Source organism: Agelaius tricolor, unplaced genomic scaffold (genome assembly GCF_023055355.1).
Source record: "Agelaius tricolor isolate 1412-34295 unplaced genomic scaffold, bAgeTri1.0.p SCAF_92, whole genome shotgun sequence".
NCBI classification, from domain to species: Eukaryota; Metazoa; Chordata; class Aves; order Passeriformes; family Icteridae; genus Agelaius; species Agelaius tricolor.
This window is the reverse complement of record NW_027269352.1, coordinates 30,740-44,373: the sequence shown is the minus strand read 5'-3', so window position 1 is coordinate 44,373 and position 13,634 is coordinate 30,740. Positions and strand designations below refer to the sequence as shown.

Genomic DNA, 13,634 nt, shown 5'->3' with positions numbered 1-13,634 from the left:
CCTACCATGCACCAGCTGCAGGCGAAGTGGAGAGGTACAAGGGACTATTAAAATCACCTTGAAAGCTTTGGGTGGGGGATCTTTCAAAAACTGGGAGCAGCATCTGGCAAAAGCCACCTGGTTAGTTAACACCCGAGGCTCTACTAACCGAGTGGGCCCTGCCCAATCTGAGCCTTTGCATAGAGTAGATGGAGACAAAGTCCCAGTGGTACATGTCAGAAGTTTGTTAGAGAAGACAGTTTGGATTAATTCTGCCTCGAATACAGACAAACCCATTTGTGGGGTTCTTTTTGCTCAGGGACCAGGTTGCACATGGTGGATAATGCAAAAAGATGGAAGATCACAATGTGTACCTCAGGGAGATCTGATTGTTGGGTGAGACCTATGTGTAAAGGTAAATCACTGTTTGCTGAATGTTATTACCTTTGTGTATAGCTGTATATTGGATGTATAATGTATGTGTTTGTAAAGTTAGAATTTATATTAGTTTTAGTAGTAAGATGACAATATGGAGATGTCGTGGTTTGACAGGAAGTAGGTTTTCTGGGATATGCTGTGGTCACCAATAGGTGTTCAGATTTTAATATTGGCACCTGGTGTGGCCACTGGGGACAATGGATACGCCTCTGAGAACACAGGTTAAAAAGCAGAGCACTCGTGGAGGAAGTTCTCTTCAATTCCAGCAAGGGAAGCAGGTCAGACCTGCCCTGCCCAGCTGTCTGCACTCGTGGGGGAAGTTCTCTTGAATTCCGGCAAGGGAAGCAGGTCAGACCTGCCCTGCCCAGCTGTCTGCACTCGTGAGGGAAGTTCTCTTGAATTCCGGCAAGGGAAGCAGGTCAGACCTGCCCTGCCCAGCTGTCTGCACTCGTGAGGGAAGTTCTCTTGAATTCCAACAAGGGAAGCAGGTGGGACCTGCCCTGCCCAGCTGTCTGCTGCTGGGTGGGGGACGGGCAGCCATGCAGCCTGAGGTAGGCTGGGCTTGGACAGAGATGGGAGGTGAAGAGGCCCTTGAGGACAGAAGGGTGGAGGAGCACCAAGAGGCATCGGGGAGCCACCCCCACTCCCCCCCCCAGGAGAGAGAGAGAGAGAGAGAGAGAGAGAGAGAGAGAGAGAGAGCCAGCCTATGCCTGTGCTTGTGCCACCTTGAAATCTGATAGCACTGCCAGCCAAAAAGGAGAAAGGGGATGGGGGTGGGGGGTGCGGTGAGAAGGTGCCCGGCAGGGCAGCGTGGGAGTTCTGGACAGGCAGAGACTGAGATTTTTGACCCTTTTCTTGCATCATGGAAACCTTACAAATGCTGATCCTCCTGGAGCTGAATAAGGAGAGAGATAAGAGATGAGATAAGAGGAAAGAAAAAAGAAGTGGAGAAGAATCTTAGGTGGGAGGAGATGATGGAGTGGCTTTTGGCTGGACTTTTCTTGTATAGCCATGGACAGAACCATTTTTTTTCCCTGTGACACGGAGACTGCATTTAGGGGGAGGCAACGGCTTGGAGCCAAGAGAGTGCAGTGATGTTATGGGAGTGCATGAACAGAGACAGTGAATGAGGAGGGTGGTGGTTGGTGCCCTCGATCTTCAGTGGAGAAGATCTCTGTTCTCGAGACCCCTCAGCCCCAGGGGGTGAAATTTGGGGGGGACAGCTGTCCCAAAAGTGAGAGACTGTGCTCTTTTTTGGAACTGGACAAAGCATCCTTAAAAGGAAAACCCTAGAAGCAGCCCTGGTCCATGCGCAGTGGTGAGAGCACTGGGCATGGAAGGAAGATGGCAAATGTTCTCCGGGCGGTGCCACGTGTGACAGGAAACACAAGAGGTATCAAGTGTGTTTCCAGGGGAAGCCTATGGCACAAGAAGGACTCCTCTCCTCTTGATGACCTGAGAATTGATTACATAAAAGGTGGTGATGGACCGAGAGGTAGTAATTTGGGGGATGGATGTATTGAAAATTGATTACCTAAAGGGTGGTAATGGACTGAGAGTTGGTAATTTGGGGGATGGATGTATTGAAATTTGGTGGGGGGAGGAGGAAATGTTTTTGGAAGGTTTTAATTTTCCCTGTGTGTTTTCTTTTTACTTAGAGTTCTAGTTTAGTTAATAAAGAGGGTTTTTTTTATTTCTAAGTGGGAGCCTGCTTTGCTTATTCCTGGTCACATCTCACAGCAGACACAAGGGAGAAGGTATTTTCATGAGGGCACTGGCATTGTGCCAGCATCAAACCATGACAGGGGATAAGGGGTGGAATGTCCAAGGTTGACTATATGATCCTTTTATCCCAAATCATCTTGTTCTGTTTATGCTGAATAATAATTTGCACCTTTAAGACTTGTTGCAGAGAGTGAAGGGGGGAAAGAAGAAGCAGCAGTTTGTTTTCAGACACTGCACTCACTCCTCCACATTCCTGCTCCTGGACTGTGTTGTCTGTGGATGGACACACAGCGGAACAGAGCTCTCCTTTGCTTTTAGTTAGTTTTAGCTTGCTGAGGCAAGGAAGTTCCCTGGACTGTGGGTTTTTTCCCTTTTTCTTTGGACCTGTTCAAACCTGCTCTGGACTGAACACTCAGGGGAGCACCGGCAGCTGCACCTGTGGCCCACCGGGCTGGGCCTGGCCTGTGACATTTCCAGCACCAGACAGACTGATCAGAGACTGAGTGAGCTGAGCTACAACCCAGGGAGGGGACTTTCTCAGTTTGTCATCTCTTTTGGAGCCGCAAGGGTTTTATCGTTTAATATTGTTTAGGTTTTATTATTTAATAAACAGATTTTTTCCACTTTTCTCCAAGGAGGTATTTTCTCCTGGACCAGCTGGGGGGAGGGGCCGATTGAATCTGCTTTCCTAGAGGAGCCCCTTTGGGGGTTCTGTCCAAAATTTGCCCTGAACCAGGACACCATAGAATCCCTCACGGCTGGGATCAGAGCAAACTCAAATTGACTCTTCTAAAACCCAGGGTCCTTGTCCCCTTCAGCGTGCTCAGCACAACCTTGAACTCCACAGGGCTGTGCAACTGGAGCAGCAGGACAGGGACCTTTGCAGCCTGAGCTGCCCTTGTTCCTCTCTGTCCCTGCACAGAACACAGCGGGGAGGAGAACGGCAGCAGGGCCCTGCACATGCCCGGGCTCAGATTTTGTGTCCCTTCAGCTCCACGGAGACGCGGCTCAAGTGAAAAACCCAAACTGTTTATTAAGGGAAAGCAAAGGGAAGGGGTGAGCTGGGAGATAAAAAAAGGGAGTGGGCAGGGCCTGAGGGCTGCAGGGAGGGAGCTGCCAACAGGGAGAGAGATGGCAGGAGCTCCTGGAGCTTCCCACAGGCTCAGCTCTGAGCAGCAAGAGCTGTGCCTGGAGCTCCAGCTGGTCCATCCTGCTCTGCAGGTGCTCTCATCTTCAGTGGGAACTGGAAATCGCCGATGGACGCCGGTGCATCTGATCCAGCAGATGAACAAAGTCCTGCAGATCTTCTCTCAAAGGTCAGCTGAATCAGTATGCTGAGGCAGGATGGGCTCTCATCTTCCCTCAGGGCTTGAAGAGCTGGAAGAGAGAGGAACAGAGCCACGCGCAGAGGCCAGATTGAGGGAATCCAAGGAAAGCCTCCTGCCAGGGCCATCCCAGCCGGCTCTTGCCATGGCTTCGGCCGGAAGGTGCTGGCCACGCATCGCCCACGTTTCCCTGACAGCTCTCCGGGCTCTGCCCCCGCCGCCCCTGGTCCGCACGGGGAGCAGAGCCCTCCGCAGCCCGGGCACGGATTGTAGCTCCGGGGCCAGGATGCCCTGACTCACCCTCGCTGAGGATCTGGAGCTCCTCCTTCTGTCCCTTCACGAGCACTCCGGCCAGCCCTGGCAAGACAGAGCCCGTGTCGGCCCCGGGCGGCACAGCTGCCCGGCACGGGCGCTGCCAGCCCTGCGGCCGCACGCCCTCCTGCCCGGGCAGGGCTCCTGCCGGCCCCTGCCGCACGCTGCCGCCCGAGGGCACGGCTGGCTGCGGGAGGGCGGCGGCAGCGCCGAGGGCGGCCGGGGCTGCAGCGGCCCGGGCGCGGCTCCCGCTGCCGCCGGGGCAGCAGCCGGGCCGGGGGCGGGGAGGGGCGCCGGGCTCGGGGCTCACCGATGATCCCGACGGCCGCCTCTCGCACGCGCCTCTGCGGGCTCCACAGGCGCGGCAGCGCCCAGCGCAGCTGCTCGGCCGCTCGGCTCTCGTCCTGCAGCAGCTGCGGGGAGCGCCGGCAGGAAAGGCTCGGCGCGGGCTGTGCCCCTCGGCCGGGCGTTCCCCGCGCCCAGCACCGGCCGAGCCGGCCCGCACGGCCCAGGCCAGAGAGCGGCGGGGGGGGCGCGGGCTGGCGGGCCCGGGAGCGGCGCTGGGCAGGGCCACAGCTGCCAGCGCCCCGCACCAAGCACCGGGGCTAGGGGGCTTCTCCAGCCTGCGGCTGGGGATCCCGGGCTGTCCTTACCAGGCGCTCGGCGAACTGCATCCGCTGCCTCTTCATCAGCCGCTCCTCGAGGTCCCTCCTACTCAGGAAGAAAAATTATATAATTATAACAGTAAAAATAAATATGGAAAATAGATAAATACAAAAATCTATACTATATAGTATATTATTGTAACATAATAGATATAAATTATAATCTATTATACATATACAAAGATATTTAAATATAGATTGTAAATATAAAAATGTTAAATATACTTTTAAATAAATTTGGGATTTTTGCTTTTTAGTAGGTTCTGGGCTGGGTTTTTTTAAATAGTATAAATATAAATAATATAAAAATATAAATCCAAATATACAATTATATAATTTTTATTCTGATATCTATAAATACTTATTATAAATAAATATAAGTAATAGAAATATATAATATAAAAATGGTATATCCGATATTCTATTAAAAGATATTCTCTATAATATACATAATATCTATAAATAAAATTAATTAAAAATATTAATGTAAATGTGAGTAATATGATGAGATGTAACATAGAATATAAATAACATTATCCGGAAATATAAATTATAAATATAAATGTGAATATGATATGAAAAAAAATATGTAAATATAGTTTAAAAGAAAGGGGTTTTATTTACATTCTAATTATAGAAATATATAAACAAGATATAAAAGTATAGATATAGAAATTTAAAACATAAATAAATATAAATAATAGGAAGAGGTGTAATATAGAACACAAATAACACTATACATTAGTATATGTTTTAAATATAAATGTGAATATAAATATGAAAAATATAATTAAAAAATTAAAATACATTTTAAAAGAAAGGGCTTCATTTGGCTTTATTTGGGTAGAGGCAGGCGCTTTAAATAATGTAAGTGTTACAGAAGTAAAGATCTTAACACAGAAATATATAATCAATATATGAAGATATGTATAAAAATATATAAATAAATCTAAGTAATAGAAATAGATGTAATATAGAATATAATTTTTTTTCTAAATAGAAAATTATAAATATAAATGTATAAATAAACATTATACATCAATATACATTACAAATATAAATGTGTATATAAATATGAAAAATATAAACATAAAATATATTTAAATATTGATTAAAAGAAAGGGTTGGGAACTTTTTGGTTTTTGGTTCTTATTGGTTTAGAGGCAGGGTTTGTTGTTTTTTTTTTCCCGGCTGTTTTGGGGCATTTATTTCAGAGGAGTTTTTGGAGGGGATCGCCCCTGCTCTTATTTGCCGCCTTCCCTGCCCGCATTCCCCCCAGGCAGCCCTGGCTGGGGTGGGCGCAGTGCTGCCCCCTTGTGGGCACAGCCCGGTACTGCAGCCCGCCAGCGACAGGCAGCCGAGAGGCCGCCATCTTAGGAGTGGTGTGTCGCGGATGTCGCGGACTCGATTGACCTTCTCAAGGTGGCGGCCAAAAGGGCGGGAAAATCACTGCCCTGGTAAGTCCGCCACCCTGTGGCCAGAGCGCGGTACTGCAGTCCCCCGAGCCAGCGCCCTGCCCCTCGCCGCTGGGTGCCAGGGGCGGGGCAAGGACGCGGCTGCCGAGCGAGGCAAGGGCGAGGGGTGGGAGCGAGCGGCGGGCAGGGCGGGGTCGGTAAATGGCCGGGAGGGCTGAGGAACATTCCGGAGGCAAAGGAACACGATGGCCGAGAAGAATGGCTGGCACGGGGGCGGCCCGGCGGGGCCGGCTTCGGCGGGCGGCAGAGGCGCGGTTGCAGCGCTCCGCGGGTCGGGGGCAGCGAGCGGGGACGGGCGAGCGGCTGCGGAGGCGGCTTCGCAGCGTGTTCAGCCTTGCAAGCAGAGAGCGCTGCGATATCGCTGGAATGGCACGGCTGCTGACTGCCTTAGTGCTCGTGGCTCTTCCTTCCACGCAAACAGATGGAGCGGCATCGCTGAGCAGTAAAACACAGCGATGGCCCGGAGAATGGCGAGCGCAAGGAGCACCGGGCTGGATCCTTCTGATGGCACAGGTGCGATCTGCAGACTCACCCCCTTGTGCCCCTCCCGACCCCCAGGGGAAATGCTCTCCAGCCTCGAGCTGCTGAAAGACAAAACGTGTGATTTGACACTAGTGTTAAAAACACCAATCACTTGTTTTCAAAATTTTAAAAATTTAATAGTAATAAAATGGTTATAAAAATTGTAATACAATTACAGTAATAATAATTTGGACAATTTTAATTAGGGCAATATGAGACAATAAATACAAAGAGTTATGGACGTCCGAGTACCTTTTTCTGGGCAGCACGAGCCCGAAAAAGGACACCCGTTAACAAAGGATTAACCCTTAAAAACAACAGCCTGTTGCATATTCATACACTTCATCCATGATGCATAAATTCCATTCAAACACAGGATTCTGTCTGGTCATGGTCAACTTCTTCCTCTGAATCCTAACAGCGCCTTCGAGTCAGGAAGAAGTTTGTTTCTTCTGATAAGAGGGCCATAAATTTTTTTTCTCTGAAAGATTTAGGTGTCCTGTGGCTGCTATCTCGCTGTGAGTCTTTTCTTTTAAAAATAGTATCCTACTAAAAATAGTTTCTATTTTAACAATTTTTATAACCTAAAACTATATTTAACACACTACTTAAGAGAATTAATACAGCATTACTTTCTAACACAACACATATAATATTCATTTTAATATTTGCAAAAAGCCAATCATAAAATACATGCATTTTTCACACTAGGATCCAGAAAAGGTTTCTGTTTAGATTAGCAAATGCCTCAATTGTTCTTGGTTGCATCCTATGATCAGTTTTAGGCAGTGACTTTATACTGCTTGTCGGATTTTCTTGTGCAATGGTAAGAAAATAGGCAGCTCTGATACTGGTTTCGCTTTTTTTCTACTTCATGTTCCACGTGATGCTTTTATCCAAGCAATTGTTTTAAAGTCCTACTGTAGGCATTTCTGGTTCACTTTTTTTTTCTTTCCAGCACCCGTGATTTTTTTTTTCTCTAAATCGGCAGTAAATATAGCTGAGTAAAATTACCGTGGCTTTCTTTCTTCATTTTTAACTGAAATGTTTTTATTGATAATCCTATTTGAATATGCAGAAAAAGAGGGTATGTCCTGTAATATATCCTAGCTTTTCTTGTTTACAGGGTACTCAGAAAATATGTCTCCCTTAGAGTCCCACAAAACCATTCTCAGTGCAATCTCCATTAAGGTATGGATTGACAAATAAGCCATCAGTTTAGATATTTGCCTGTGTACCTTTTCCTGTAATTCAGAGCTTGCGTTCTGTGGTTTTTATGATAAACCTATCAAACTTGTGAAACTGTTTTGCAAGTCTTAATCGTTGAAGGCAGCAAGAAGTGGTTTTAAAGCCTGTTCTTGACCAGACAAAGGGAAAAAGTGTGAATTTGATGCTGAACTTGTCATTTTTCATTTGACTTGCCTTGAATTATTTAGGAAGAGAGAGAACTAGAAAAAAGAGAGAAATAGAATTGGTTCTTGAGCCCTCCTAAAATGCTCCCTGTGATTCTGTGTGGAGCCAAAGTGAAGGGTGATGGAACAGAGCCCTGTGCTTTAGAAGGAAATCAATTTCAACCTGATCTCCACCCTGAGTCTCCCTAATTTCTGTTTTTAAAATGCAAACTAAGTTTAGGAAGTGTTGGAAGTTAGTATTTTGGGGAAGAAATGGCAGTTGCACAAACCGTTCCATTTCCCAGAGGCTCTGGGAACGATTCATTTTGTAAGCGCTGTAACTGCAATCGGTTGGTGGTTCGGGGCCTATAAAGCACTCGTTCATTTGCATTTCAGTGCTAGGAGTCTTGATAAACTGGAGAAGAGCCCAAGAGACATTTTTCATCCTGAGATACAAAAGGAAGGAAGTGACTTTTTTTTGTTTGGTTCTTTTTCTTTATTATTTTCGGGAAATAGAAGTAATTAAGTATAGATACTACTGGTTTGTCTCTTCCAGTAGCAGATAATAATAATAATAATAATAATAATAATAATAATAATAATAATCTAATACTACTTAAACTGTCTTTATCCATTGAACTGGCCATTTCAAATCCAAACTTCTAAACACAAATAAAACCATCATCCTTGTAGAATCTTTAATAGGAGGGGGCTAAAGATGCTGTTTTTGTTGACAGGATTTATTGGTTCTTGAAGGGTAAGAGGTAAGGATAAGCCTAACTACTTGTATCTCACAGACCCGTCCAGTGAATACAGCTTTGTATTTTGATGTGCTTATGATGACTTGGAAATCAATTGCTCGTTACAGTAAAAATAAGTGATGTTTTTTTGAACATGACAGCAAAAATAACTTTAAGCACCAACTTAACAATAATAGAGCAACAATTTAAGTTAATGATTTGATGCTATACTATCAAAGTTTAAAGGTAAATTGTTATGTATTGGAAGATGGTATAAAATGTATGTTCTAATGCGTAGGATGTATACAAAGATACGTACATACGTGAAAGTCCTTAGAGGAAACAAATTCTTACGTCTTCTGTTTGACTGTTTATCATGCAATATCTGGTTTTATTTCCCAGGGGATTGGTGAATTTTAAATTTGGAGTCCTCTATGCTAAGGATGGTCAGCTTACAGATGATGAAATGTTCAGTAATGGTGAGTTTTCCACCTTCTCCTTAATTGTTTTGATCACCTGAAGAAAAAAAAAAAAAAGTAAGATTAAAAAAAAAGTAGGTTTATTATTTGTTACCCTGTTATGTCTGTTTCCGCAGTATTTGCTGGAGCTCTGCTTACCCAAGCTTTGGGTAAAACAAGCTTTGGGTTCCTTCTGTCCCACTGGGTGTTGCCCAATTTGGTTGCATCTGGTGAAATTCACCCTGAGACCTTACAGAACCAGCTCAAACCACGTGTGAGCCATTCGCAGCTCTCTCAAGACACCCGGAGGGTGGGTGACGTTTCTGAGTGTCTGGCAAGTGTACTTCTATCAAAACTCAGCCTGTGCAATTTCTGGGGAAAACCCTTCTGTATCCTGAAGGGTTCCTCAAACTCTGTTGAGGATCCAGTTAGCAGTTGCTCACCTGGCTGGTTCTAGTTCCTCAAGTTAACACTTGTACTCTTGCCCTGTAGTTTATATCTATTGTAGTTTGGTTATTTTGCAAGATTTTACGTCTTTGGAAAATAAGGTGCATTTCACTCTTTGGAACCTCTCGGATCATTCTTTGGTGCAGCACCACCTAATGGGACACTTGGCTGCTGTGCTGAAGGGCTTGGTTACTAGAATTGTAAATCCCGGAGAGTTTGTAAGTCTTCTGTCCCCAGGGAGGTATCACGCTTTGTTCACTGTTGCTCTGTTTGTTAGGTGCTGCTTCTCATCAGAAGTATTAACTTCAAACTGCCCTGTTCTTTTTTTAACTTTTTTTCTTGGTTCTCTCCATAGGGCAGGGAAAGACTCTCGTATCCTGGTCGTCAGACTCAGCGCTGTCCGAGAAGATACAGAGACTGTAAAAATCATAAGAAGCAAATATGACTGCAGAGGAAACAAACTGGAGAGAACAAAAGGTGATATTGTTATCCTTACCCTGTATTAGAAACATCCACTGTGCCTTGATGCCGGTGGCTGCCAGGGGCTCATTAGGTCTTTTTAGGCAGGTGTAGGTGTTCACTTGTAGGTTTTCTGTCTGGACAAGTCAATTCAGACTTTGCTAAGCTTATATTGGAAAATTACTCTCTAGTTCAGTCCAGCATGACATTTTTGAATGTTGTAAAAAAACCATGTTACTTGGAAATTGCCAATGATGAGAAGCTTTAGGGAAAAATAAGATTTTGGGGTCGGGAGATACGGGAAGAATTTAGTGGGGACGTTAGACTGGCATAAAGCCCGCTTTAAGCTGGACTGGCACACTTGCAGATCCCCTATCAAACAGTAGTGCTTAGATTAGCCTGGGTGCTGCCCATTGTTTCTGTAGAAATAAATGTTTCCTGGTCTTCAGAAGTAAGCTGCTTTGAAAACCTGGAAGTTGCAGTACAGTGACAATCCACGTGCTTCGGATTAAAAGGAGATTTCAGAAGGGTGATAGGCTTTTGTCTTTTCCTACAAGTCCATGTAATCCTATGGAGGAGTTTTTAATTGCGTGTTGCCGAGTCATCCATCAGAGCCCTGTTGTACCGATCATCATGCAAATACAAAAGAAAAAAATCAGAGCCTGTCCCACCACTTAGAGCCCAGACCATTGTTTCCTCAGGCTGCCCTCTGTGTGCCATTAATACTCACCACGGGAGCGAGCTGAGGATTGTTGCAGCTGTTGGGAACAAACTACTTCTCGTCACACAGAAATAGAATTGGGATGACGCCTCGGCCAGCGCCTCTCTGCTCTGGTCTCCTGAATCTGCAGCAGAGGAGTTCCGGTCCATCCGGGTGTGCATAACCCAGTTCCCGATGGTCTGAACACGCTGAGCAGCGCTCAGCTGGTGTGGGGGGTTCAGGGAAGGCAGAGTGTGCATTATCATCTTCCTGAACCTACAGACAAATCCAAGTGAGAAGCCATAGGGTGGAAATCCGTCGCATATGTGCTAAATAAAACTTGCAGATTTTTTTAAGGATTGTTTCTGCTTGTTCTTTGTTGTGCTTCTGTGCTTAGAAAGCGTCCCTTGAAAATGAGTTCAATTCATCACTTGAAACTTTGTTTGCAGACCCTCACTGAGCAGAATTTGTTGCAGACTCGGTGCACGCTGTGCTGACCTCCTGGGAGTGTGAGGAGCTGGTGCATGCTACTTTGTGCTTTAGGACACTCTGAGGTATTTATTCCTTTTGGGATCCACGATGAGAATTCCCAAGAGAGGTAGTAATAAGGTATGACATTGGAAAAAAGCCTGTGTCCTTGGAATGTTGTTGTTGTCATCAAAAGTTAATTTTTCCTTCTTTCTTAGCCAGTAGTCAGCTTTTTGCTTTATTTTTTGTGGTATCAGTATTTGATTGTTTAAAAAATTGCTTCAAAATAACTGCAGTGGCTGGCCACCAGGACCTTGTTCAGATTTGCCTATTTGCTTGTAGCTAAAATGTCTCCATATTGTTTATCATTCTATTTAAGAAACTGCTGCCCAGTCAACTAAGAACTGAACATCTATCTGTCTAGGACATGGGGAGAGCATTTAGGCCATGTCTTTGTTTCCAGAAAAAAGTTCCAGTGTAGTTTCTAACTAGAGGAAACGGGGGGGGTGAAGACTCGGGGCTCTGATGCCGTTGGGGGCACCCCGAGGTGCCCAGGAGAGGGAGCCCCACTGCGGTACAGGAGCAGGTATGTTATCACGTACTAGAGAACAAATTATAAATAGAAATATGAAAATTACAAATATAAAAATTTTTTTTTAATCGTTAAAGAAAGCGGGTTTTTTTACTTGTTAATAGGCAGGGTTTTGATTATAAAAACTATAAATACAAAGTATATGAAGGTAGAAATCTAAGTCTAGAAATATATCATAAATACATACAGATAAAGTTTACAAATATGAGAAAAATTTAGTTGCAGCAGTAAATACGATACATAATATAAATAATAATTTAAATACATGTCAAGAATTTTATAGATATTATATATAATTATTAATAGATTGCATCAAAAGAAACTATAAATATAAATGTGAATATAACTATACAAAGTATAAAAATATTTCGATATCGTTTAAAAGAAGGTGTTTTCTTGTATTTATTTGGTTAGAGATGGGGTTTTTATTTGGATTAATAGAAGTATCCTAGAAATATAAATCTAACTATAGAAATATACAATCAATACACAACCGAACGACGCCGCCTTCGGGGGAATCGCACGAGCTCGGCCGAAGCAAGGCGAGAGCGGCCGAACCTGACGGCCTCGAGCGAACCGAGGCGAGGCTTCCGAGGCTGCCTGAAGCGAAGCGAGCCGAGCTCAGGCGAAGCGAGCCTGCTGCTCTCGTGCGCGCTAATTAGCGCGAGTGCGGTCACAGCCTAATGAGCTCCTGCCCGAGCCCGCGCTCCCGGTCGTGTCCGCGCGATGGCCGGGCCGCCCGCGGGACGCGGCAGCGGGAGAGCCCCGAGCCGGGCGAGCTGAACGTGAGGCGGCGGCGCTTGCCCGCCGTCAGGGAGCCGAGCCGAGGCGCGCCGAAGGCACAGTGCGGCTGGGAGTTGGGCCGAAGCGAGCCGAGCTCGGCCGAAGAGGGGAATGCAGGCGACAAGAGCCGAGTTTAGGCGACAATAGGCGACAGTAGCCGAAGAGCCGACTCGAGCCGAGTGTCTCCGGAGCGAGCCGAGCTCCGCCGAGCGCAGCATCCCGGGCAGGGCGAGGCGCCGGGCCGGGCTCGGGGTGCAGCCGGGGCTCTGGGAGGCTTCCCCGCCTGTCCCTCTCTCTAGCCCTCCTTCCTTCTCCCCGTCTTCGCCTTCTCTCGCTCCCTTTCCCCCATTCCCTCTCCCCCCACAAACCCGGCTCCTTCCTGTCCTGTCCCTAGCCCGCTACTGCCTTCTGTTCCCCCTCTCTCCTTCCTCTGCCCAGCCTCCCTGTACCCTCGTCCCGGGCTTTCCCTTCCCGTCCCGCTTTCCTCCACAGCCCGAGCTCCCTCCCCGCCCTTTCTCATGCCCTGCTCTCGCTCCTCTCTTCCCGTGCCCCCTTTCCTTCTTTGCCCCGCAGCCGCGGGGCTCGGGCTGCCGGAGAATAAAGCCCCGAGGGCCGGAGCCCGGCGCCCCTCGGCCCTTGCGGGAGTCCCCGCGCGGGGCCGGAGGCTCTCGGCGGATCCCCCCGTGCCGGTCAAGCACCCCGGCCGACAGCGCCGGAGCTGCGGCTTTCCCGGCATTGCGCTGAGAGCGGCCCCCGCTCTGTGCCGTGCCGTCTCCGCCGTCTGTGCCGCTCCCTCTCTCGCTGCCCCTGGCCCGTGACAGCGAGGCTGGGCAGGAACCTCAAGCCTTCTGGGGGCTGCCCCCCCTTTCTTGTTGCAGCAGAATCCCTTGCTGGGGCCATGCACGTGTGGGAAGGGCTTGGGGGAAGCGCTGCGCTGCTGTCCAGGGCAGTCGGACTCCTCCTGTGTCTTCTTTGGGGGTCAGGAAAAGGGGGGGTGAAGACTCGGGGCTTTGATGCCGTTGGGGGCACCCCAAGGTCCCCAGGAGAGGGAGCCCCACTGCGGTGCAGGAGCAGGTGGGTGGCGGGCGAGGGGGGGGGGTCACGCTGGGTGCCGTCCCCCAGAGGGACCCAAAGCTGCCACCAAATGCACAGGGA

General features: G+C 47.4%; 1 protein-coding gene and 1 long non-coding RNA gene across 2 annotated transcripts; one reads left to right on the top strand and one right to left on the bottom strand.

The window, feature by feature from the left end:
• Positions 1–3,157: 3,157 nt before the first annotated feature.
• LOC139585852 (uncharacterized) lies at positions 3,158–5,816 on the bottom strand. The gene is made up of 5 exons (XM_071418846.1): positions 5,779–5,816; positions 4,433–4,490; positions 4,090–4,339; positions 3,768–3,824; positions 3,158–3,519 (listed from the first exon to the last, which is right to left on the bottom strand). The coding sequence occupies exons 1-5, from the start codon at positions 5,814–5,816 to the stop codon at positions 3,305–3,307; spliced, it is 618 nt and encodes a 205-aa protein (XP_071274947.1). The 3' UTR covers positions 3,158–3,304.
• A 1,289-nt stretch (positions 5,817–7,105) lies between these two features.
• Positions 7,106–10,992, top strand: LOC139585851 (uncharacterized). The gene is made up of 4 exons (XR_011677378.1): positions 7,106–7,632; positions 8,229–9,051; positions 9,833–9,954; positions 10,638–10,992. It is a non-coding gene; the product is annotated as an uncharacterized lncRNA (long non-coding RNA).
• Positions 10,993–13,634: the final 2,642 nt, after the last annotated feature.

Coding starts and splice junctions, on each gene's coding strand:
- LOC139585852 (XM_071418846.1), bottom strand. CDS start 5,816: ATGGCGGCCTCTCGGCTGCCTGTCGCTGGCGGGCTGCA. Junction 4,491..5,778: donor CCTGTCGCTGGCGGGCTGCA/GTACCGGGCTGT, acceptor CTTCCTGAGTAG/GAGGGACCTCGAGGAGCGGC. Junction 3,520..3,767: donor GCTCCAGATCCTCAGCGAGG/GTGAGTCAGGGC, acceptor TCTCTCTTCCAG/CTCTTCAAGCCCTGAGGGAA.